Source organism: Pelodiscus sinensis, chromosome 12 (genome assembly GCF_052426305.1).
Source record: "Pelodiscus sinensis isolate ZL-2025 chromosome 12, ASM5242630v1, whole genome shotgun sequence".
Taxonomy (NCBI): domain Eukaryota; kingdom Metazoa; phylum Chordata; order Testudines; family Trionychidae; genus Pelodiscus; species Pelodiscus sinensis.
In genome coordinates, this window is record NC_143063.1 from 21,761,145 (window position 1) to 21,788,477 (window position 27,333).

The window sequence follows — 27,333 nt, forward strand, 5'->3', positions numbered from 1 at the left end:
TAAATCAGTTAGGTCATAGTGACACTAAATGCAGCAACACCTAAATACCTTTAAAAATCTGAGTCAACATGCATAATGCACAGGCTGAAAAGCCAACAAATGATCTCCCAAAAGGTGGCTGCCATATTTATGATTGTCCAATTAAAACAACAAAAAAAACCCAACCAACCAACCAAACAAAAAAACAACAACAACACAACCACACAGTGCTTAATGGTAGTAAATTAGTTACAGGCATTTTATCCAAAGATGATGTTTTGATTAGCCCTACCCTTTAAAGTAACTGAGTGTAGGAGTGGCTTTGATTCGCAATGGCTATCTATAGCATAGTGAGGAATGGTGCTTCAGGTTGGACCTGTTTGGTCCAGCACCCTTGGAACCTGACTGGTCCTGGACAAGGGAATATGCCGGACCAGGGGAGGTTGCCTGCTACTGCCCCTCCAGCCCTCCTCCCCTCACCACTGTCGGACCTAACTGCCCTCCTCCCCCCTGCCCACTGGACTGCCTTGCTGCTGCGACCCCGGCAGCCCGGACTGCCCCAACCCCTCTACAGCGGCTGCTATGGCTGTTGTGTCCCTGTCCCCAGCTCTGCTACCAGGGCTGCCCCAGCTACACTTCTGCTACCAGGGTTCCCATGACTGCCATGGCTGCTGCGTCCCTGGCCCTGCTTCTGGGGCTGCCGTGACCCTGGCTTTGCTACCAGGGCTCTGGCCCTGGTTGCAGGCCTAGCTCTGCTGGGCTCTGAGCCACTAGCCCTGTTGTCACTGGGGCTCCCATCCAAGACTCTCTGGTTCAGGAACGTCCAACAGGACCACAGATGTTGCTGGACAAGAGAGTCCCGGTTTTGGGAGGTCCAACCTGTTTCATTGGGAAGCATTTCACTTGTTCTTACAGGAGGAGAAATGCTAGGTTGTTAGGCATCAAAAGAGATAGAGGTGGAAAGGGATGAATTAAGGAATGGGATTCTTCTCAAGACCACAGCAGGACTGTCACTGATGCAGAGAGATCTCTGACTTGCAATCCCTTGTTTTTGCTGAACAAGAGGAAACACATTTTTGTAATTAATAGTAGTGGTTCTTGTGGTACATACTTTTATTAATGGCAGGAACAATAGCCCTTCCCCCCTATTTTAGGAGACAATTCATATTTTCTTTAGCTATTGATGAGAAAATTACCTTGCTTGTGTGTTTTGTTGGGAGAGGCAATTAGCATTTATGAAAGATGATATTGATTACAGTATTCTTTTAGCAATGGGGGAAGGTGCAAATTCTCAAGCCATGGAGAGAGCACACTGCTGCAGTCAGTGGTCCCAACACTGACCTAGTACGGGCAGTCCCCGCGTTACGTACAAGATAGGGACTGTAGGTTTGTTCTTAAGTTGAATTTATATGTAAATCGGAACTGGTACATATTGTAGGGGAAACTCTAGCCAAACATTTCTTCAGAGCTCAGTTTTATTTTCCCACACCTCACTTCCCTCAGTCCTTTATTCTCAAGCTGAGGTGTCTGCTGAGAAAAGCCGCTCCGCGTCTCCCTGGTCTGCTGGGGGAGGGGCGCTAGCTTCGCGTCTCCCTGGTCTGCTGGGGGGAAGCAGCTAATGCAGGGTTGCCTCACCCCGTTTGTAAGTAGGGATCTGATGTAAGTCAGATCCATGTAACCCGGGGACTGCCTGTAGGTCACATTCTACTCTGATGAGAGCAGTTTGTGCAACCTTATTATGGAGGCTCTTGAAAATGTGAGAGAAAGTCCTTTCTAAGCAGTAAGGTTTTTTTTAAGCTCGTTATTTCCTGGTTAGATGCTAAAACAAGGCTGACTGAAGTGTTAGCTGTATGGCTTTTCCTTGTAAGTAAATTGTTGAAACTATGATAAGTGGCGATAACAAATTTTAAGAAGCACAGAATGCAATTTTCTGACAGTAATTCAAGTTGGTACATGTAAAATTTTATACACTGGTTAAGAAACCATTCAAATAATAATTCTAACCAAAGGATTATTTCTTGAGTGTTGCCTGTATTTAAGATGTAAAGGTTGTCCAGGGCAACCATTAAAATTTTAATATTATCATTTTGTTTTAGTATAATTATTGCTTCAGTGATCTGCGCATCTGAACCCTGTTTACAGCTTTAATCTTTTACATCAGTCCTAAAATAGCTCATCTTTGTGAAATACTATGTTGGTAGCAAAGTAGGCAAGAGACACAGTAGCTTCCAGGTAGTAAGTTAAGCACGAGTAGCATACTACCGAAACCTTTCCATTAATGCATTGATAATATTGACAGAATTGGCTTCTCATCTCCTGAGACAGAGGCTGAGGTTGCATCTGAGCATGTTTGAAAAGTAAATTGCTGAGTAAAATATATGGATAATCCTAAAATGTCTGTAGAAATAGGGTGAGTTATTGATTCACAGAGCACGACAAAACATCACTGCATGAATTAGCAAACAGCTGTTTCTAATTTGAGTTTAGAACTGTACACAGAGGAACTTGTTTTAGTGTTCACTCCTTTCATTTATAATGAATTTTAATCACCGCTACAGGTGAGAAAAATGTAGAAACAAGCTTGTATCTTGTGGAAGAAACAAAGGAGAGACAGATGCTAACAGATTTACAGTCTGTGATAAAAGGAATGTTTTGGTACACTTTACATTTAATTAGAGTGCAGCTGTTTTCAGTCCCAAGTCCATGATGCACAGCAGAATATAGTATCTGCTGCTTTTCCAAAGGGAGTAAAGAAAAACAGTGATTCAACCCTGAAAACATTTGGTTTATTCCTAGATCTAACATAAAACTTTCTCCTCCACCCTGACTATGTCAGTTATTAAAGGGTGGTCGAATTTATTTAATGATATGTTAATTTTTTTTGTAAACTGTAAAAATACAGATAGTTGTCTTTAGGAAAAAATATGTTTAAAAATTATCTTTATCTGTATCATCTATCAAGATTTGTGTCACCTTTATCCATTAATGATTCTAGATAACTCCCACAGTAGAAGACAAGATCCAGAGAAATGACGTTAAGACAACTTTGCTTTCTAGACTGCTTTGCCGAGGTTTAAGCTTGCTGTTCTCAACACAGCTTTGACGTCGCCATGTTAAACAGTTAACTACAACAAACATTCCAGTGAATTCAAGTTTTATTTTTTTAAATTCCTATAATAAGACTTGTACTCAATTGCATTTTGAGTTTCAATACTAAATAAATTTGTCTAAGGAGTGTGTGTGTGGGAGGGGAAAGCAGGTAAAATATAGTCTGTTAAATCATGATATTAGAATCCTCAAGTCAAAACCGGATACCTTATTCCTTTACTTTCTGAATTCTCTTCTTAAAAAGAATGGCAGCCGGAAGCAGGACTGGACGGGGGCAGCAGGGCTGGAAGGGGGGAGATCGGGAAGAGAAGTGGGAGAGGGGGGATGCGAAGCGAATCGGCCGGTGGGAAGCGGGACTGATCTGGGCACACGAGTGAATCTGGCCCCGGGGATTCCATTTTGCCCCCTCTCCATCGAGTAGTTGCGAACTGCCTGGCTGGTAGACATACTCACTCACACAGCGTGAGCACATCTACCAGCCAGGCAGTTCTTAGCTACGGACTGATACACCTAATAATATTAAAACTTACCTAATTAGAAAATACCGGACATATTATATCTCTGTTTTTTTTATCAATTTGTTTCCTGGACAGAACCCTCAAATACGAGGCTGTACAAAACTGGACACCTGGCAACCCTACCTCTCCTTGCACCCTCCCTCCTAGCCAGATACCCTACCCCCAATCTCCTCCTGCTCCCACCTTCTGGAGTGCCCATGCGGCACTGGGTCCCCCAAAGCCCTGGCCCGGGCTGGGCGGTGAATGCAGCCGGGTGAAACACTGAACATTTATTCATTTTTTATATGCGTTGATATTTTTGGGCTGCAAAAAACAGTACTGAAAAAAAACGAGTTCCAACTAAAGTAAAAAGTTTGGGAAACCTTGGTCTAGCCAGCTTTCTATCCATCTTACAATCCATTTTTCCAATCCATATTCCCTTAACTTGCTGGCAAGAATATTGTGGGTGACCATATCAAAAGCTTTGCTAAAGCTGGCACTGGGGGCTTTGGGAGGACCAGAAACAACTTATTTGAATATTCATCATTTGCTTAATGAATATGCAAATGAATGTTACCAGTCCTCTAAAAGCTCGTGAATGGATTTACTGGTCCCTGTGTCAAAAAGTTTGGGAACCCATGTCTCAGGATAATGTTGTGTTCTATAAATAAATTTAATGAAGCCAGTAACAAAAGTGAAGTCCTAGATCACTGTATTAGTCTTACCATGGAGTCACATGGAGTCTCCATTATATCTTGCCACCCTGATAAACTGGACTTTGTGATTAAAGGGTTATTTAAGCCAAAAATCACACTAAGTAAGACTGCAACCAGTCACTTAAACCAGATATGATCAGATTGATACTCTAGATCTTGCACCAAAGACAATCCTGGTAGCCAATTGAATAGTAAACTAACTAATAGGGTTGCCAGATGGATTCAATAAAAATACTGGACGCACTTGACATTACATCACAATCTACATTACATCTTAGTTAGAAAATATCGGACATTTATATTTTCTCATTTATATTTTCTCAATTTGTTTCCCGAACAGAAAGCTCAAATACGGGGCTGTCCGGTTCAAAACCAGACACCTGGCAACCTTACTAACTAAAGGTTTTTAGTTTTAAAAAAAAAAAAGGGTGTGAGAGTCATTGAGAGGGTAAAGCAGGTAAAATATATGAGCTGCTGTAGCTGAGGGAGAAGTGCCCCTCCCCCAGCCAGGCAGCTCTGTTCATGGAGCCTTGAGCCCCTGGCTGGGTGGGGCTCATTAAGCAGTTGTGGGTTGTGCTATGCATAACTTAGAGGGAACCTTGAGGCAGTATCTTTCCCTGAATCCATACTTGGCTGTTCTTGTCACAGAAAATAGGTTGACAAGCTGATTACCCCGTGGGCTTTTCCTTTTATGACAGAGAGTGAGATTGCATTTTGATCATCAGACATTATGACCACTTGCTTTGGCATTAGCACTTTTCTGTTAAAGTTCTTCTTTTGCATTTCACACAGCTTCTCTCCTGTTTGGTGGCTCATTCGATGGGTTATTTAAAGGTACAGGGCTATACCCAATGTAAATGTTTGCAATAATATAATGGGATACTGATAAGTGAAAATAATGGAAGTAACATCCCATTATTTCTGTGATGTTTAAACACCAAATATATTATTATGCATTTAACAATTACTATGATCTATACCAGTGGTCCCCAACCTTTCATGGCTGCCGGGCGCCCGGGGCGGGGCCGCTCACGTGCCGGGCATCCAGGGGTGGGGCCACACATGCGCTGCGCGCCCGGGGGGTGGCCGCCCACGCACGCTGAGCCCAGGGCCGGCACCACGCATGTGCTGCGTGCCAGGGTGGGGGGCCAGCCCAGATCTTTCAGCGGGCGCACATAAATGCCACAGCGGGCTCCACGGCGCCCGCGGTAACTGAGTTGGGGACCACTGATCTATACTAATGCACAAGTAAATTGACCCAGGGCTTTGATATGAGCTGGCATCTGGTCTGCCCGCATCACAATGGGAAATTTTCATTAACCTCTAGCTAAGTATTTCCCAGGAAATCTACTTCATTCATATTGTCTGTTCTTGTCTGTACAATTTCAAGATAGCCCTTTGAACTTACAGTCCTCATATCATCTCTCCCCTGTAAAAAGATTACATTCAATCCTGCCCACAGTATTTCATGAACTTTGCATTTAATACAGTAAAGTTTTCCTAGGCTAAGAAATAGCCATATCTGCCCCAGTGATCATTCAGCTCTAAATAGTCATAATTTCGAAACTACTGAAATAATTTTCTTCAAATTTGGTTTGTTTTTGTAGATCACGTTAGGCCTAGAAAGTGAATGTGTGGTGTTACTTCTTTAGATGAAGTTATAAAAGCAGTTCTAGTTTCTAGTACGTTGTACTAATTGGCTAAGTGTATGGCATAAAAAGCATAATGACATTAAAGCAATTAACATGGAGGTAAAGAATTATGGTTGATCTTTCCTTTACATATACCTGGGTCGACAAATTTACTGGCCATTCGAGCCACATATAAGTTGTGTAAATAATTTCCATTGTTTGGTAGATCTACTTCAGAATATGTACTAGTCAAACGTTATCAAGGCCAACTATATGACTATGTTTCAGTGATAGCTGTTATCTGGATTGCTAATATCATTCAGAGGTTAGGTGTATATCATTACGTGTGTCAGCTCTAAATGTCTTCGGTGTCCACAATACATTCAGTGGAGTTAACCATTGGAGTTTTGGATATTGTAGGTTCTTGTTTTATTATTTACTTTGTTCTTATTACATTTGATTTGTATTGGGAAATGAGAGCAAACAAGGTAAAAAAATTTTTTTAACCTAAAAATGTGCCAAAGAGAACTGAAAACATTTAAACCTCGCACATTTTGTATGTAAACTTCATTTGCATTAATTCACACCCATACTGCAGTGTATCTAGACACCGTATGCTGTGTGAAAGTGTAATACATACTATATTTCTATCCATTCTGATGTCTTATCCCTGTTTACTTACTACAGTTAAAAATTTGCTTTCACCTCTGAACTACAATGATAATCCTCCTGCTGTGTTCCCTGGTTAGGCACCTCTCACAATAATACTTATTAATACTATTAGCACCTCTATTGGACCTTCTATCTGAGGACCTCTCTCTGCTTTATAGTCACGAGAGAAGTAAATAAACTGTGAGCCAGGAAGATGCTCTTCCTTTTATACAGATGGGGAACTGAGATGTTCAGAGAGTACATTTTTAAGTACTTACGTGATTAAGGAGCCTAACACTTATTGTCAAAAGTAACTTCAGCTTTTAGGAGCCTAAGTCTCATTTTCCTTCCATTATATTTGGATTTGTTAGTGCCCCAGTTCCTTTTAAAAATAGGGTTTATGTTTCTAACTTGCTTTGGAGCTTTGGCCAATTTTACCTTAGATGATGTTCTCAGTGTCACAAGAAGATTGCGTCAGAGCAAAGAATTTCATTATTCACATATCTGAGCTTTAACCATTAGACAGTCCTTCCCCTTGACAATAACATCTCTGTTAAAGCAAGAGAAATGGCTAACAGCTAATTGAATGCGTTGCTCTTGTGCACAACAGCAGTTTTCAGTTCCACCCCAATCTACCGTTCTGTATAAAAAGTGTGTCTCCAGGGCTTGAAAGAAGAGACTCCTTTTAAGTTGCATCTCCAGGAATGCCTGTTGTGCAGTCTTCCTGAGCTGCCACCACTGCAGCCTCTTCCAGCTTCTTCCTGTTAGTCTCAGCATGTACTACATCCAGGGAAATTCCCTTTCCTCTTATTTAAAGGCGCAGCACATTTTCATCACACTTGCTCATCATGTCAATAAGTTCTATTAGCTGTTGTTCCAGCCCAACTGTTGTCACTCAGAACTGTGTACGGGGATGTCTACACAGAAGCAGGGAAGCTGCTCCCCAGCATGGGTAGAGACACTTTCGCTAGGTCGGCTTGAGCCAACAAGTGGTGGAACAGCAGAGGCTGCAGCTAGCGGTCTGAATACCATCTTGCCTGATCTCCTGAGTATGTAGGTGAGTGGCTACCCTAACCTGGTGCCTGCTCTACTGCAACCATAGATATTTTGAGCATGCTAGCTGAAGCAGAAGCATGTATCTCTCTACTTGTTCCAGGAATACACATGATGCTTTATAGTGAAAAACACGCATATTTACGTAAAGGCAAGCTGGAAGTTCAGGCACACAATAAAGGCCTTCCGCTTGCTGTTCTATAACTTCAGTCAGCCCATGCTGGTATAAATCTGGTTTATGCATTATTCAGTCTGACAAATGTTGACCCGAAATAGGCCATGCTGTTGAAATTGGCTAGTAGAGCAAGTCAGTCTTTCTGCAGCTGCCCTAACAAGTGAAGGCTCAGCTGAAAGTTTGATAGAATGTAATGAGGTTTCTGGCTAGCTTTGTACCAGAAACTGGGAATAGCATGTCTTGTAGGGACATCAAATCGTGGTTATGAGTGCACATTTTTATTTCTATTAGCAAAGAAATTGTCTTAACAAATATATCAACCCTCTCAGTCTTCACTCAGGAGACTGTGCTAGCTAGGTCTTTCCATTTTGACAAGCTATATCTTCCTTTTGAAAACCAATCTTGAATTCATAGCTTTGGGATTGATTGTCATAGCTGCATGACTATGTTTCCAAACTTGGCTTGTGTTATGTGAATGATAAACGGAGAACAAAGTGTGATTTATAGAGCAGTTTGGCCAAATTGCTCTTATTAGAAGAAAAATACATTTATTGAATGCATCAAGGCAAGAATTATCTCTTCAGTGATGATGATGAATGCTTGCAGTTTAGTAAACATGCTGAACATTAAGTTGCTAAATGACTGTACCACTTTGTGATTGATTATCAAGTTTGGCCACGTAAGCATCACGACCCACACACATATCTCACAGTCTGCCTGTGTTCTGAAGCTTACTGAATGCTCTTTTTTCTAATTAAACTTTTATTGAATTTTGTTCTCCTTTTAATACTTGTTTTGATTCTCTTATGCGCAGATGACAAAAGACTTGCACCAGCCATGTGATTCTCTATTTTAGAACAGTCCCACTTTGCAGGATTAGCCATTTTTAATGACTTTAATCTCCTTTTGGAAAGTGATTTTTCTCATTCTTTTACATTCCTTTGATTGCATTAATGTAAAATTATTATTCCGCTGGAAAAATCAGTATTGCCAGGCACATCACACCACATTTCAACTATATCTTCACAATGTAAATTACTCCAGGAAAATTCCCTAGCATTTTCTTCTGGGCTCATTATAAGGCTTTTTCTCAATTTAAAGTGGCAAGTTAAATTTAACACTATTGTTTTTCATTCCATAAAGAGATAAATGATAATGAGTTTTCCCTTTAATTTCTTCAGCTTTAGTTTTTGAATACTTTGGTGTTTTGTTTGTAAGGAAGCAAAGGTAGATTGTGTGCGGGAGCAATAGCTGCTGTCCAACTGTTTTTAAACAAGGCAGAAAAAAATAAATGTATTAAAAGGAAAATAAAAGTTGAATACTTAAAGCAAGAATATGTCTACATCAAACTGACTAAATGAGACATCTTACTTTACATATGTAAACAAGCATGAAAAATGTTATTTCACTTGAATCCATATTATAATAATCACAGCACTTTCTTTTCATGTCATTCAGAAAGTAACACCATCTTTTTTTTTATTAAAAAAAATAGTCCAATACACTGGGGTGAAAGAGGAAGAAAACTCTGCTTTTCAATTGTTAGCATCATTCCTAAAATTGTTGCCATGTCTACCTGCTGAGTTTTGGGATAGATCAGTCAGATTCAGTGATGTATGAGAACTTAAACATGTTTGTATCACTGAGATAATGGACCAAATTCATTGGTGGCACAAGCACATATAATCATATTGAAGTTCATAAAGTTGTAATCTAACAATGAATTTGGCACACTGAATTTTCAGTTTGTAAAAGAGGCTGTGGATGCTGAACCAGTAAAGTGGTTTACAGCCTGATTCTCGCCCTCCCCCCCCCCCCAGTCATTTTGGCCTGTGAAACAAAATGCAGAAAATATTTAAAGTCTCTCTCTCTGTGATAATAAAGATATTTTAAGTGAATATTTTACAGTTATTTTTATTTAATGGCAACTTGTTATAGTTTAGACCACAGCCAGTTAACTTACAGCAATAATGCTGTGATTTTTTTTCCCTCAGTAGAAAAACTGTAGTAGTAGCAATTCACCATGTGCTGCCCTAGTTCAGGCCCTAGCATCCCCCTCTCTCCCTTTTGTCTCCATTCCCCTTGAGGAGCCCAGCTGGCGTGAGCTGGGAATTAGTGAGCAGTGATCTACCGGTACCTCCCCACTGAATCTAATCCAAGAAGCTGGCAGCCAGCTGAATCCTTCCAGTCAGAAGGGCCCATTAATGCAAGTCCTTAGGGAGGCTGCTTCTCCTTTGCTTGGGGAGCTGAACCCCTGTGAATGTGGCTGACATCAGAGAGAGAGAGAGAGAGAGGCTGCTCAGAATGAGGAGCGAATGTGGGTCTTCAGTATGGCACGCAGTAATGTACAATGGAGTAGTTTTAAATATGAAGCATATTATATGATTGCTGATACAAAAAGATATTAAGTGCCGATTACAGGTTGAGAAAAGGGAGATTTAAAAACAAGTCTCTGCAAAAATCAATGGCTGAAGCTCTTTGTAATGTTCAAGCTCAGCAGGGCTCTTAAGTTTTTGTGTAACACAAGAACATTGAAGACTCTATAAGTGTAGATTGCTTATTGAGAATTATAGTGCATCTCTGTAATAAGAATAAAATACTGTTTTCATGTCATCAGTCATTTTGGAATAGCAGGTTTCGTTAAGATAAGATGAGGACACTGCATTTGTATTGTGTAAGGAGAGAAGGCCATCCTCCCACACAGTGTAGTGGTAGAAAAGGCAGTGCACATTTTTGCTAGATAAGTTGTCTTGTGTATGATTATTTCTATATATTCTTGGTGAAGTTATATAAAGTAATGCAAATCCCTGTTTCTCTGGGACGTAAAGGCAGCCATTTGACAAAGAATACGGTGACACAAGGCATAGGTTCTTGTACTGTTGATATCCTCTTTAACTGAGTTTTTCTTTGAGAGCTGCTCTGCTGTTTATGTGCTTTAATGGGGTGAAGTTGTTTAGCTGGCAGACAAGTATGAATCACAGCCTAGTTCGAGAGTGTTTTTTTGTTGTTGTTGTTGAATTGTAATGTTAAATGTTCGTGTTCAGATATATGGTTCCTTTTTGCTTTTAAGTACTTTACCTGCCCCTCCTCTACTCTCACGAGTTTTACACTCTTCTTCATTCAGGGTTTGGTTTTATATTAGACTAGCAGCATTTTCCTTTAACTTGACATCGTAAGCATTCTTAGTGTAATGATTACATTTGCACTCATTTTGTTCTCTTTCTGATGAACAGTTCAAATTATGGAAGATGCTAACTTTTTATTTATTTTCTTAAAACAACCATTCTTCCATTCGTGGTGCTTTTTTATGGAAATACTGATTTATGGAATGTTTTCTAAACCCTCTTTGAGCCATGGAAGTGGGAGCACTCTGTCATTATGGGCTTGGCTGTGCTGTTGTTTTCTTCCTGAAGTTGATTTTCTGGTGATGACACACTTGAAATCTCCAAAGATTATTATTAGTCTTTTTATTGCAGTCAGATATTACCTTTGCAAGCCAACAAATATGGTAACAATCAAAATTTCTGTACAGATTCAACTGAGTATTCTCAAATCTGTTGCTTCTATTTCATATGTGTATTGAATTCTGCTTGCTTTTTCTACATGTGACTGCTTTTGTGAAGTCTTTTAAGTGTTTCAATTTCAAGATAGAACTGAGAAGATTTTGTTAAAGGGGGATGTTACCTAAAATCCTGTGGCTGTATTATTTAAAAAATCCCACAAAATCACAGGTGACTGCTTAATACTGTAGCTCTTAGAAATGTTTGTATTGTTTTGCGTCACAATGCATTTTATTTTCTCTAGTCATTGTTTTACTGTACAGTGAATAGTTCTTAAGCCCGCTAAAGAAAAAGGCTTTATATCAATATTATGTTTGCATATTCATAAATTACATAAAAAGATGAGCTTTTCTTCCTCTTTATCCAACATCCTTTAAAATTCAAGAGACATTTATCTTTTTTTTTGCATAGCAACTGATTTTTTTTTACTGTAGTAGCAGAAGCCCATAGTGTTGTTGAGAGGCTTTGTCCTTATTTCACAGATGCACTGGGAATTGTTTTTAATCTCCTTTCTGCTTTCCCATTACAGATGGTGATGACGACCCACAACTCTCCTGGGTGGCTTCATCTCCCTCCAGCAAAGATGTTGCATCACCCACTCAGATGATAGGAGATGGGTGTGATCTTGGCATCGGGGAGGAGGAAGGGGGGACTGGCCTGCCATATCCCTGTCAGTTTTGTGATAAGTCCTTCATTCGCCTGAGCTACCTTAAAAGGCACGAGCAGATCCACAGTGACAAACTACCTTTCAAATGCACCTACTGTAGCCGGCTTTTTAAGCATAAAAGAAGTAGGGATCGCCACATAAAGCTTCACACCGGGGATAAAAAGTACCATTGCCATGAATGTGAGGCAGCATTCTCTCGCAGCGACCACCTCAAAATTCACCTGAAAACCCACAGTTCGAGCAAGCCATTCAAGTGTACTGTCTGTAAGCGTGGGTTTTCCTCCACCAGCTCATTGCAGAGTCACATGCAAGCTCATAAAAAGAACAAGGAACATATGGCAAAGACTGAGAAAGAGGTGAAGAAGGATGATTTTATGTGTGATTACTGTGAAGAGACATTCAGTCAGACAGAAGATTTGGAGAAGCACGTAATGACACGCCACCCACAGCTTTCTGAGAAGGCGGATTTGCAGTGTATTCATTGTCCTGAAGTATTTGCAGATGAAAACTCACTGCTTTCCCACATTCATCAAGCCCATGCCAACAAAAAACACAAGTGCCCTATGTGCCCAGAGCAGTTTTCTTCAGTAGAGGAAGTCTATTGCCATTTGGATAGCCACAGACAACCTGATTCCAGCAACCATAGTGTCAGCCCTGACCCAGTCTTGGGGAGCGTAGCATCCATGAGCAGTGCAACACCTGATTCAAGTGCATCGGTGGAACGAGGCTCCACTCCCGACTCTACTTTAAAACTGTTGAGAGGACAAAAGAAGATCAGATCAGTGGAAAGAGAGGAAGGCCAGAATTGGTCTAAAGTCACCTATAGTTGCCCGTACTGTTCCAAGCGTGACTTCAACAGTCTAGCTGTTTTGGAGATCCATTTGAAAACCATTCATGCAGACAAACCTCAACAAAGCCACACATGCCAGATCTGCCTTGATTCCATGCCTACACTGTACAACTTGAATGAACATGTGAGAAAGGTGCACAAAAACCATGCATATCCCATGATGCAGTTTAACAACATTTCCGCCTTCCACTGTAACTATTGCCCTGAGATGTTTGCTGATATCAATAGCCTACAGGAGCACATCCGCATCACTCACTGTGGACCAAATGCCACTCCTCAAGATGGTAACAATGCATTCTTCTGTAATCAGTGCTCCATGGGTTTTCTGACAGAAGCATCCTTGACTGAGCATATTCAGCAGACACACTGCAACGTAGGAAACTCAAAATTGGATTCCCCTGTCGTTCAGCCAACACAGTCTTTTATGGAAGTTTATTCTTGCCCTTATTGCACAAACTCCCCAATTTTTGGCTCCATCCTGAAGCTTACAAAGCACATTAAAGAAAACCACAAGAACATTCCTCTGGCACACAATAAGAAATCAAAAGCAGAGCAGAGTCCAGTTTCTTCTGATGTTGAAGTCTCTTCCCCTAAAAGGCAGCGGCTTTCTGCTAGCTTAAACTCCGTGTCTAATGGTGAATACCCATGTAATCAGTGTGATCTAAAATTTTCCAATTTTGAAAGTTTTCAAACTCATTTAAAGTTGCATTTGGAGTTGCTTTTAAGGAAACAGTCTTGTCCACAGTGTAAAGAAGACTTTGATTCTCAGGAATCTCTCCTGCAGCACCTCACAGTACACTATATGACAACTTCTACCCATTATGTATGTGAGAGCTGTGACAAACAGTTTTCTTCAGTGGATGATTTGCAGAAGCATTTGCTGGACATGCATACTTTTGTGTTGTATCACTGTACGCTTTGCCAAGAGGTTTTTGATTCCAAGGTATCCATCCAAGTGCATTTGGCAGTAAAGCACAGCAATGAAAAGAAGATGTATCGTTGTACAGCCTGTAATTGGGATTTTAGAAAGGAAGTGGACCTTCAGATCCATGTAAAGCATAGCCATTTGGGCAATCCAACAAAGTCTCATAAATGCATCTTCTGTGGAGAAACCTTCAGCACTGAAGTAGAACTGCAGTGCCACATCACAACCCACAGTAAAAAGTACAACTGCAAGTTCTGCAGCAAAGCTTTCCATGCTATCATATTGCTTGAAAAACATTTGCGGGAGAAACATTGTGTTTTTGATGCTGGGGCTGAGAATGGTACAGCTAATGGCATGACCCCAACAAATAAAAAGACAGAAACTGCAGATCTCCAGAACATGCTGATGAAGAATCCAGATACTTCAAATAGTCATGAGGCTAGTGAAGATGATGTAGATGCTTCGGAGCCTATGTATGGTTGTGATATTTGTGGGGCTGCCTATACCATGGAAGTCCTTTTGCAAAACCATCGTTTGAGAGATCATAACATCAGACCTGGGGAGGATGATTGTTCTAGGAAGAAAGCAGAATTCATCAAAGGTAGTCACAAGTGTAACATCTGCTCAAGGACCTTTTTCTCAGAAAATGGCCTCAGAGAACATATGCAAACCCATCGAGGTCCAGCTAAGCACTACATGTGCCCCATTTGTGGGGAGCGCTTCCCGTCCCTTCTGACCCTGACAGAGCACAAAGTCACTCATAGCAAAAGTTTGGATACAGGAACGTGCAGGATCTGCAAAATGCCATTGCAGAGTGAGGAAGAATTTATTGAGCACTGCCAGATGCATCCAGATCTCAGAAATTCCCTCACTGGGTTTCGCTGTGTTGTCTGTATGCAGACAGTCACCTCTACCCTTGAGTTGAAAATTCATGGAACGTTCCATATGCAGAAATTGGCAGGAAACTCTGCAGCCTCTTCTCCCAATGGCCAGGCTTTGCAGAAACTCTACAAGTGTGCTTTGTGCTTGAAAGAGTTCCGGAACAAGCAGGACTTGGTGAAACTAGATGTTAATGGCCTGCCGTATGGCCTGTGTGCTGGATGCATGACCAGGGGCACTAATGGACAGTCTTCAGGCTTGACTCCCCAGGAAGTGAATGAGAGACCATGTGGCAGTCTGAGGTGCCCAGAGTGTAGTGTCAAATTTGAAAGTGCCGAAGACCTAGAGAACCATATTCAGTTAGATCACCGAGACCTGACACCTGAAACTAGTGGCCAAAGGAAAGGTACCCAGACATCCCCTGTTCCCAGAGTAAGTACTGCTGAACTTTAGCATCCTTTATTACACATAACATAGACTGCTAGAGTAACTATAGAGAGCATTTAAGAGAATTAAAATCTGAAATTCAAATTTTATTAATTTAATAGTTAAAAATAACCTTTAAGAATGACTTGTACTATAAAAAAATGTGTAGCACTGTACGGGTAGAAACTAGCTGCCATATCGTTTTGTAGACTTCTTAGTTATGCAGAGTAGGATATCGGGGTTCTTCCTGAAAATGTACCTTAAAGTTGTCAGCAGAAAGTTGAGCTATATCAGTGGCTCATTCAGAAGTCAGGATTTGTGCAAAAGTATTGGTATTTCTTGAGTTGGCACATCTGCAGAAACTAGGGAGACTTTCATGGAATATTCAGAAGAAAGGAATTCTAAGTAGTCCACTTCACTACATTCCAGAAATGAGTTAATTAGAATAGATGGTAGGTTTTCAGGAGGCTTCTTTACTTTATATAGTGTCTTGGAAGAGCAGTTTGCTTTATTTGTGGTGGTTGGTGAACGTATGACCAGCCATTAAACATGAGTAGGAGGAGATTGGAATGAAAGATTTAATGAAAGCCCCTCAAAACTTTGCATCACCTTGCATAAAATTTGACCACTCCTTCAAAGAAGTGAGTTATTTTTACTTTATGACATTGAGAGAATGGATATGAGCACTGCTTTTCTCTCTTTCTCTTTCTCTCTCTGTGTGCGAGTGCGTGTGTGTGTGAGAGAGAGAGACACCTGGAAAAATCTATGGGTAAAAAGGTATTTCCTTACAAAAATTCAAAAAAGAAATACAAAGGGTCATTTTTATGGCTAAGATGCCATTGGCTTTATTGATATTTATTATCAGCTCTTTAATCAATAGAGAATATGACACAGTAGTAAGTAACTTGTGAAAAATAAAATTGCTTTATTTCCTTCTCTTAATGAAAGTAGTTTTCATATATGAAAATTCTTGTACAGTGTGCAGATGAAGTTCTTGAGAAAAAAGAGTTTGCTTTCACAGATTGGTTGCCGTCTTGCATTTTTACTTTTAACATTCTTGGCTAATTTAGTATGTAAGCAAGCCTTTTGAAGCCTGCTCATGAAATCTGACTTGTCTGTTGTTTATGGTGGCTTAAAATTATTTGTTGAAATTTTAGTTTATGGATGGGACATATTACTTTTTATACTGCGAAGAAGAAATGGAATGAGAAGTGAATTTGGGAATTGTTGTCAGCAGACCAATAGCAGTGGCAGGAATACTAGTCACACCTCGCTGACACTTTAAATTAAAGATAATGGAGTGAAATTTTCACAATTTATGAAGGGAGTTGGGTGTCCTTCTCTTACTGAAAAATCCCAACCATAGACTCCATCTTATGTTAGTCTGCTAATTAAAGCACCTACAAATGATTCTTGATGCAGTGGGCAATAACAAACATAAAGGTGCTATTAGAGTACAGAGAGTGAGCAGTTCAATAAGTGCAAGAAGACCGTAAGTAAGTCTGACAGTGCAAACAGAATGAGCTTGGATAAAGCTGTTCATAGTTTATCCTGTCAGTGGTTCGTAAATTGTGTCAGCATCCCTGGTTCAGTCTCAATGAAAATTTGTTTTGTTTTAGTTGCTTCTTTAGTACAACTGGATATTGTTCCCACTGGGTCAAGTGAATATGTGACTAGACCTGCCTGCAACTGTGATATACATCTAATTCTGCAGAGGAATATAATAAGGAATGGAAATATCCCTTCCCTCACTGTGATGTCTCTTGAGAGTTCAGCTGAGTCTGAGTAGGTCACTGTCTTCTTTCTGCTTCTCAGTTCTTTTTTTCCTTCTAAATTCTCTGAAACAAGCCTATTCTTTTCTGTGGGACTAATTCCTTTTTCATATGGCTGTGCATACAGCCTAAAATATTACATGCTCTTCCCCTCATCTGTCAGGAGTGGAATACATTGCCATCTTCTACTCTAATTTCTTGCTTTAACTCTCTCTTTTCAGTGAGAGCTTCCATACGTGTTCTCTCAGGGGAGAGTTTAAGTTCTTCAACAAGGTAAATGCTTTGAATTTCATCCCGCGAGGACAGATTTTAGTTCCTTTTTAGGAGATAATGAAAAATCAGCATTTGTGCCTATACCAAATAGCACCTTAAACAGGTGCCTATGGCCTACGGCCTGCATATATGCTAATGTCTGAAACCTGTATGGTGTATTATGCCAGTTACTTAGAATAATTCATGATTTTACCTTTACTGATATCTACTATACCTGAATCGTGATATCAGCAGGCTAAGTGACTGTCAGTTTTTCATTTTGGGGAATAAACATGTAGCTTGGATCTGTTAAAATGTTTTATAGCACAAGAATTTTTAAATAATTATCATCTTTTTGGAAAATAATAACTTTCTCTATTTTAAGGATAGAAGGCTGTTTAACTTCACTTGTCTTAAACAAGTAGGGCTTGTCTATGTTAAGCAGAAGATTGATCCTCCGGAGGTCAGTTTTCTATCGTTCAATTTAGCAGGTCTAGTGTAGACCCCCAAATTAAAGGCTGAGGGCAGCCTCCGCCAGCATTGTGTATTCCTCGTTCTGTGAGGAGTAAGGGAAGCTGACAGGAGTGTATGCTCCCGTGGGCCTACCGCAGTGTAGATGCTATGGCAGCTCATCTTAAGGTAAGCCTAATTCAGCTATGCATTTTGCGTAGCTGGATGGTGTACCTTAAGCCATCTTGCCTGGTCTAGTGTAGACCAGATCATAGTGGGGCCAGTAGACAATGGAAGCGCTATTGTAGCTCTCAAGGAAGACAAACATTGCAGAGAAGCTAACTGAATTTTTTGTATCTGTCTTTACTGCAGAGGATGTGAGGGATATTCTCAAACATTAGCCACTTTTTAAGTGTCAAATCCTGAGGAATTATCCCACATTGAAATGTCAGTAGAGGAGGTTGTAGACCAAATTTAAACAGTAATAAGTCACCAGTAGCAGATGATATTCACCCAAGAGTTCTGAAGGAACTCAAATGTGAAATTGCAGAACTACTAATTGTTACCTTATTTATCACGTAATTCAACCTCTGTACCTGCTGGCTGGTGACTAGCTCATGTAATGCTGATTTAAAAGAAAAAAGGCTCCAGAAACAATCCTGGCAATTGCAGGCTAGTAAGCCTAATTTCAAAATCAGGGAAATAGGTTGAAGCTCTATTAAAAACAGAATTATCCAACACGATGGCTGTGTCTACACTGGCACCCCTTTCCGGAAAAGGGATGCTAATGAGACCAGTCGGAATTGCAAATGCTGCGGGGGATTTAAATATCCCCCGCGGCATTTGCATGAACATGGCTGCTGCTTTTTTCCGGCTTGGCGTTTTGCCAGAGAAAAGCGCCAGTCTAGATGGGATCTTGTGGAAAATAAAGCCTTTTCCGGAAGATTCCTTATTCCTACTTGAAATAAGCCCTTGAAAGTAGGAATAAGGGATCTTCCGGAAAAGGGCTTATTTTCCGCAAGATCCCGTCTAGACTGGCGCTTTTCTCGGCAAAACCCCGAGCCGGAAAAAAGCGGCAGCCATGTTCATGCAAATGCCGCGGGGGATATTTAAATCCCCCGCGGAATTTGCAATTCCGAAGTGTCTCATTAGCATCCCTTTTCTGGAAAGGGGTGCCATTGTAGACACAGCCGATATGTTAGGGACAAGTCAACCCGGGTTTTGTAAAGTCATGCCTCACTAATCTATTGGAATTCTTTGAGGAACCCCTTGAAAGAATTCCAGTAGATTAGTGAGGCATGACAAGCAGCATGGAGAAAGGTGTCCAAATCGATGTAGCATATGAATGATCAGAAAGCCTTTAGGGCCCTCTCCAAAGGTTCTTAACCAAACTAAGCAGTCATGGGATAAGAGGGAAGTTCCACTTGTGGAGCAGTAACAATGGAAAGATGGGAAACAAAAGATAGGAATAATAGTTTTCCAAGTGGAGAATGGTAAATAGAGAGTCTCACAAGAATCTATACTGGGACATATGCTTTTAACGTATTCATGAATGATTTTGGAAGAAGGGTAACCAGTGAGGTGGCAAAATTTGAAAATGATGCAAAATTGCTGAAAATAGTTAAGTTCAGAGCTGACTGTGAAGAGTTACAACGGTGGGTGAGTAGGCAACAAAACGGCAGATGAAACTCCATGATAAATGTACAGAAATGCACATGGAAACCACAGTTCCGACTATTCATATAAAATGATGTGTCTAAATTAGCTGATAACACTCACAAAAGAGATCTTGGAGTCATAATGGATAATTTTTTGAAAACATCTGCTCACTGTGCAGTGGCAGTCAAAAAAGCTAACAGAATGTTAAGAACCCCTAGGAAAGAGAGAGATATAATATGACAGAAAAATGCCATAATGCCATTGTATGAATTCATGGTATGTCCACACCTTGAATACTGCATGCAGTCCTGGTTGTGCCATCCCAAAAGAGATGTATTAACATTGGAAAAAGTATAGATAAGATAGGGTATGTCTACATTACCCCACTAGTTCGAACTAGCGGGGGTAATGTAGTCATCCGCAGTTGTAAATGAAGCCCGGGATTTGAATTTCCCGGGCTTCATTTGTATGAAGCCAGCCGGCGCCATTTTTAAATGCCGGCTAGTTCGGACCCCGTGCCGCGCGGCTACACGCGGCACGGACTAGCTAGTTCGGATTAGGCTTCTAATCCGAACTAGCTGTACGCCTTGTGGAACGAGGTGTACAGCTAGTTCGGATTAGAAGCCTAATCTGAACTAGCTAGTCCGTGCCGCGTGTAGCCGCGCGGCACGGGGTCCGAACTAGCCGGCATTTGAAAATGGTGCCGGCCGGCTTAATGCAAATGAAGCCCGGGAAATTCAAATCCCGGGCTTCATTTGCAACTGTGGATGACTACATTACCCCCGCTAGTTTGAACTAGCGGGGTAGTGTAGACATACCCATAAGGACAACAAAAATTATTAGAGGTCTGGTACATCTTCCATATGAAGAGGGATTAAAAAGATTGGGACTGTTCAGCTTAGAAAAGAGACTACTAAGGAGGGTTTTGATAGGTGTCTATAAAACCATGAGTGGTGTGGAGAGAAGGAAGAGAGGGTTATGTACCTGTCAAGAATCCTGGGAGTTGATTTAAAACAAACCCAAGGCAGTACTCCACACAACACACAGTCAACCTATGTAGCTTATTGCCATGGGATGTTTTGAAGGTCAAAATTATAAATGGATTTAAAAAAGAATTAGGTCCATTAGGAATTAGGCCCATCAATGGCTGTAAGCCAAAATAGTTAGGCACCCAGTCCCATGCTATGAGTATCCTTAAACACCTGAATGCCAGAAGCTGAGACTGGCTAACAGCAGAAGGATCATTCAGTAAATGGTCCTGTTCTGTTAATATCCTCCGAAGCCTCTGGCATTGTAAAGTATCGGCAGACAGTTGTTTGGCTCATTTTGGCTGTTCTTATGTTCTAAAATAGGCTAAGTGAATTGAAGAAAATCTCTCTTCTCCAGTCTCTTGTTAGCATGCTGTAGAACAGGTGTAAAATGCAACTTTTTACTCAAGATGTTGTAAGTATGCAATACAAACTGAGTAGACTGCAGCTGTCCAGACAAAAATTATTTCTGTATAATTCCTGATCACTTCTACATTTCTTTTTTTTTAAACACACTATTGATTTTTCTTTTTAACACAGAAAAGAACAGTTGAGCATTCAAAAATAAATAATCAGAGAAACTACACTGAGATTAGATTAAAAACAACAGGAGCACACATTACAGAATGTATTGATATTCTTTGTACAAAAGAAGAAACAGAAGTATATGCATAGATATCTAAAGTATTCTGAGTTAGGGATGTGAAGGACTAGTCCACTACCCAATAAGCAAATGCTTATCAGATAGTCGACTAGTTGCTCCCCCTGCCCTCCTGCCTCTGTCAGATAGAGGCGGGGGTGGGGGGAAGAGGGGAAGACGAAGCGGGTATTTCAAAGGGGCAGCGCTTTTGCTTTGAATTTGCTACGGGGAGTCCGGCATCAGGTTCTTTGGCATTTCAAAGTGGCAGTGCCACGTGGAGCCCAGGATCAGCTGGAGACTCCCCAGTTGACCCTGGACTCCGTGTGGTGCTGCCGCTTTGAAATGCTGCATGGAGCCCAGGATCAGCTAGACCCCGGGCTCCGTGTGGTGCTGCTTCTTTGAAATGCTGCAGGGAGCCTGGTGTCAGGCTCCTTGTGGCATTTCAAAGCGGCAGCGCCGTGTGGAGCCCAGGATCAGCTGGAGACTCCCCAGTTGACCCTGGGCTCTGTGTGGTGCTGCCGCCTTGAAATGCTGCAGGGAGCCTGGTGTTGGGCTCTCTGTGGCATTTCAAAGCGGCAACATCGCGTGGAGCCTGGGATCATCTGGGGACTGATGACCTCAGGCTCCACGTGGCACTGCTACTTTGAAATGCCGCGGGGAGCCCAGCATCGGGCTCTTTGTGACATTTCAAAGTGGCAGCGCCGCGTGGAACCTGGGATTAGTAGGGGACTCCCCAGCTGACCCCGGCTTCGGCACTATCAGCTTTGAAGTGTAGCAACAGCTCTAGGACTGTTGTTACACTTCAAAGGCGAAGGTGCCCTATCAACTAATCAAATAGTCGATGCAAAAATAAATCTATTACCCGATACTTAACATGCTTATTCTGACTGCCAAAAAAAGTAAGAAAGAAATGAAAATCCCACTGCCAGTTATTATACTTTGGCTCACTTTGCTTTTATTTGCCAATAAAACTGTCTGTTTAGCCGCGTAAACTGAGTGAGGCGTTTGCTTCGACAATACTTAAATCAAGCAACTGAGAGTTGAGGCTTTTTTGAGAGACCTTGGAAAACCTAATAGTGCAGGAGAAACCCAAAGAGCATATGAATATAAGGTTAATAAGAAAATAAATATTAATTAATAGATGATGGATGAAAAGAGAGGACAGAAAGAAAAGATACAGCAGGAAAAAGTATCCATTTCCATTTATATCATTTGATACATGTACGTTCATAGTTACCATTGGCAGACTTTCTGAAAAGGTATGTGTACTGATTTTTTTTCGAAGTTGGTTGGAGACAGCTGGATGAAGATCAGGAACCTGTAAGAGTTAGCCTCACTCAAAGATCTTATGACAGGTGTTTTCTACCAATAAAAATAAATTAGAGAAAATACATGCACCATCTGCACCCTCTGCTTATTTATCAACTACTGTTGGTATTTGAGATACATGTAAAGAAGTATTATCTATGTAATCACCCCCTTTCTCTCTCTCTCAGGCGGTTCTAAGGCACCAATCAAGGTAGCATCTAATCATGACATCCTATAAAGTTATTTTTATTTGTGTCAAAATCATAAATGATGGAAATTTTTGCTTTCTGTTCAAGGAAATATCTGCATCTTGTGACTACAGTAATAGTTTCCAAGGTATATCAAGCATTTTACAAATTTTACAAATAAAGATAAATAAAATAAGCTCTACTTGTAGGCTCTTACCACTTACTAACATCCCCCCCACTTTCAGCAATATTCTTATAGTTTCTCTTGAGTTATTTCAGTGACAAATAAGGCTAAGATTTTCTCTTCTAGAAGATATTAATGTTTCCTTCTTTTAACTGAGTATGGGTATTGTAGACTTTGCTATGGTGCAGTCCATCCTGAGGACTCTTTCAAACATGCTGCTTTCCCTTTTTTGAGCTCTTTAGTTCAGTCATGTTCATGTTAGATTTAATCCTTTCATTTTTCATAACAAACACTTTATATCAGGTCTCTTTTTCTAGGAAGTAGCTTCATTTTCGAATAATCATTGGTAGGCTCTTCTTACACATTTGGTGGAAAACCAGGCATGGCTAATGTTTCCATTCAGAAGGGCATGCCTAATTGGTTTAGTTTTGAGACAGATTATGTCTCCGGTATTTTTAATACCAGAGAAATTAACTTCCTAGGTTCAGACATTTAGCTATTTCTTTTTTATGGCACACATTTTCTGCTTCATCACTCAGTTCTCTCTCTCTCCTACTCTCTTCTGAGTTCTAGTTCCTTCCCTATTGTTTTTTCTTTCACTTTTCCTTTATAAAGCGCCCTGAAATACTTTTAAAGGTCTAAATAATGAGTTGAGCTGAACCCATGTCCTTATTAACTAATGAGATAATTAAATGGTGAAACATTTTAACTAGAGATGTGTCTGAACCAACACATATATCGAGACTTAAGTGTTTAGAGGAAGGGAATATTTCACATCTTTAATGTGGCCATTTGATTTTTCCAGTGTTTTCTGAGGTGAACGTGTGTGCATGTGCATGTGTAAGCTCAACAACTTCTCTCTCATCAAAGAAGAGTTGAGTCCAATGAATGATAGTACCTTACCCATCTTGTGTCTCTAAAAGCCTGGGACCAAAACGGTCACAACAACACTATAAACATATAGACAGTTGCAGTTGTTGTTTTGTGTAGTCCAGTCAGGTGTGGGACTCTGCTCAAGAAGGGGTTCCTCCCCTTCCAGGTCAGTGGGAGACCTTTCTGGTTCAGTAGCACATGGGGAATTAGCATCATGAGTATTGTCCCATGGCCAGGGCTCATTCCACCAATACAGTCGGTGCATCCTGGCCTAAGGGGCAGGGCAGGGCAGGGCGGGGCAGGGCAGCAACCAGTTCCTAACAGCAGCAGATCGGTCTGCCACTGGGTCAGCGGGGATCCTGACCGCAACACGTCTCACTCTCAGACATTGCCTCAGCCATAGGTCAAGGTTCGTCTGTGGTCCAAAGCAGCCTCCCGGCTCAGGAGCTTGAGGCAGGAATCTGGCTCCTCTGGCGGTTGGGCTCCAATTGAGCTCCTAGTTTTGCCTTTTATACCGCCTCCTGACTTCCGGCAAGGACTCCACCCACCAAGGTCAGGGAAGGGTTCTGCTCCTTTAGGGTCTGTGGACAGCCATGGTGCCTCACTGCATTGTGGTGCTGGGCCATGTTTACTAATCTTGATCTCCAACCTGTCACTGAAGTAGAATGTAGTTATGAAAATACTGGTAGCACCAACTTTTCTCTCCCCTCAGAAAAGTGTTCAAGACCTGCTACTCTCCTCCAAATCTTCAGATTTATTACTGCTGTTCTGGAAACTGGGTTTAACACATGGGCTTAGAGATAGAGGGAATGCAACAAGAAATAATTTAGATACAAAATTTTTCACAAATTTAAATAATTCAAAATTAAGTGCTAGGGAATCAACTACAAAAGTGGGATTCACATTCTGGGGCTGCCCACAACAGGTGTTGGAGAGGAAAGCCCTGAGTACTCATGGCATAATGTGATAGCAGCAGAAAGAGTCATTGCTACTGTATTACTGTTGAAATAGTTTCTTCCCTGTAAACTCTGTGCAGAAAGGGGTTGATTTTTCTAAACTACATGTGCATTTGTGCACATGAAAAATGTGCACCTTTATTTGTGTGTTCAGTTGCAGTAATTAAGTATACTTATTAGGCATGTAGTTATACATTTCAGTCTTAAGTATTATGTACATTTTACTCAAACTTACATGTGAACACATTTCAATATTTCTACATACTTTTACAAATCTTTTGTAGGCAGCATTAGTGCCACTAAAAGTGGCATTGGAAGACATTATAGAGAAATCTGTAAATCTACACAATTTTAGCACTGGTGTCGTGCATTTTAATCCCTGCAAATTATGTTTTGGATTTAAATCCAAATTATTTTTTAGAGTCTTCCTTGTCACACTACTAGAGCACACACCACTGTTAATCTTGAGTACAAATCCATTTTCCCTGTTTGAACAAATGGCTTGTGCAATTGTGTCTTCACACTGTCTCCTGTTTTCTACATCTAAGACTCATTAGTTATGACATATGACACAGAAAACATACAACAGAGTATGGAAATTATTTTTCATATTAGGATTTTGAAGATTTCCAATGTATAAAATATATATGGACCTTTACTTTCCTCAAAGTATTGTACTTTGAGTTTTCCTGAATATAGTACATTTTTAAAAAAGTTGATATTTTTCTGAAAGCAAACACATCTCCTTTTAAAAGTATTTTCTTTCCCTGCAACAGAAGCTTGTACTGCTGTAGGTGAAGTGTCAATAATAACTTGATTATGACGCTAATCAGTTTTTCAAGTACTCAGCATTGAAAGCCTTAGGCTATCATTTGAAATTTTTGCTTTGAGATTAAAATTGTCTGAAAACAGGATATTATTACATCTAGAGTTTTCATTCAAAAAAAACCTCAAACCTGTACAACCTTGGTACATGGAGAAAAGGATTAGGTAGGAGAAAAGTTAATCATATATAATGGGTTGTATTTATAATCACATCTACTCTATGCTATAGTATGGTTTTCTCTAATCTCTTTTTGGTTATTAAACAGAAAAAGACCTATCAGTGCATCAAGTGCCAGATGACCTTTGAGAATGAAAGAGAGATACAAATCCATGTTGCAAACCATATGATTGGTAAGAAACTTTTAAAACCAGGCCTCTCATGGGCTACTTGTTTTTTTAAATTCTTCTTTGTTTTGTGTTCTTTGAAATTCACAGTTGTAATCATTTGTTAATATTCATGTTTTTTATAAACTTTCAAGGCAAATGATTTAGATGTAATGATTGTTCATTTCAAAGCTTTTCAAATGTGTGGTTGTAAAACTGTTACTGCTGAGCTTTTTCTACCCTTTTGAATCCTCTTGTAGCATTTTCACTTGTATTAAAATGAAACTTTTGACAACATCTTCCATTTTATAGCATAAATTTTCCTCTATCCATGTAAAAAGTACTTGCCAGTTGTCAACCACTTAGGAGCAATTATGCTTCAATTTTGTATGTCATGACATTGAATAGATTTAATGGCTCACATTTTCCCTGTTAAATGTGGTGAATTTCTGAGGCACATTGTCAAAACAGAATGCTTAAAAAATTATTTCAGTTCTTTTCTTTCTTTTTTTTTTTCCAAAATGTTTTGGACTTTAGAAGGTTCAACTTTTCAGATGTTCAATTTTTTTTAAAGCAATGCTTTGCTGAAATCCCTAGCATAACAAGCTACATTCAAGTTACTGTAATCTGAAGGGTTGTATTTCTGTTGCAGCTGGATGGTCACTTTTATTCTGACAATTGGAAAGAAGTTTTTTTTTCCTTTCTGTACAGATGTTATAAATATATGTGATGGCTCAAGAGATTAGTTTATATTGATGCATAGATAACAAAGGAGTTTCTTACATGTGTCATTCTAGGCATATGTTGTAAGAGATCCTTCAAGGACCCTACAGTATACTTTATGTGTCTCATATGTTCGCGTGCAGCATTTATCTTAGATAAGCATAATAGTTTTCTTAGAACACTTTTACATTTAGGAGACTTTTTTCTCCTCTCAATGCAAGAATGTAACTCCCATTATCATTAATATGAATGATGCACAAATATTAAAAGGAGAATTAAAAACTGACATGAAGACTAAAAAAACCACTTTATAAATGCAAAGTAATTTCCATAGTAGTACTAGGCAAGAGTTACAAGTCTGTGAAATAGTTTAAGGTGAAGATATCTAAAAATGTTAGCTTTTGTAGCCCGTGTTAATGTAATCTCTTGTTTGCAGGCTTGAAGGTTAGATCCTTGCTAATTGGACCACAGTGATTTCAAAGTATTTTCCTCCTCTTTTTAAGAAACCTGAAAGAGAGGTCTCCTTAGGAAAGCTGATGACTTAAGCTGTCATGCGGATGTTGATAATCAGTGATCTAAAAATATGTAGTACATGGGATTCTGCTGTGACAATGTTGTTTTATTATAGGCAGAACTGTTTCATGCATTTGAAAAAAGTAACTTTCCTTTTAACTTACAGACATCTATATGCTTCAGTGGGGTAGCCAAGTTAGTTTGTAACTAGAAAAACTTAAAAAAACAACAGATAGTCTAGCAGCACCTTAAAGACTAACAAAACAGATACATGGTATGAGCTTTCATGGACACAACCCATTTCTTCAGAAGATCTACCTGTTTTGATACCATCTACCTGTTTTGTTAGTCTTTAAGGTGCTGCTAGACAAGTCATTGTTTTTTTAAGACATTTATACTCCATGCATTCATTATAGTAAAGCATTTGATACAGTCTCACATGACCTTATCAATAAACTAGGGAAATATAATGTAGGTGGTGCTACTTTAAGGTGGGTGCATAATTGTTTGGATAACCGTTC

General features: G+C 40.1%; 1 protein-coding gene across 8 annotated transcripts in view; it reads left to right on the forward strand.

The window, feature by feature from the left end:
• The window catches only part of ZNF423 (zinc finger protein 423), a 378,444-nt gene that overhangs the window by 240,788 nt on the left and 110,323 nt on the right, over positions 1–27,333 (forward strand). For all 8 annotated transcript variants that reach the window (XM_075940237.2, XM_089781461.1, XM_075940232.2 and 5 more), the window contains 2 exons: positions 11,900–15,123; positions 25,519–25,603. In XM_075940237.2, the coding sequence (XP_075796352.2) occupies positions 11,900–15,123; positions 25,519–25,603 (3,309 nt within the window). The remainder of the gene's footprint in view (positions 1–11,899; positions 15,124–25,518; positions 25,604–27,333) is intronic.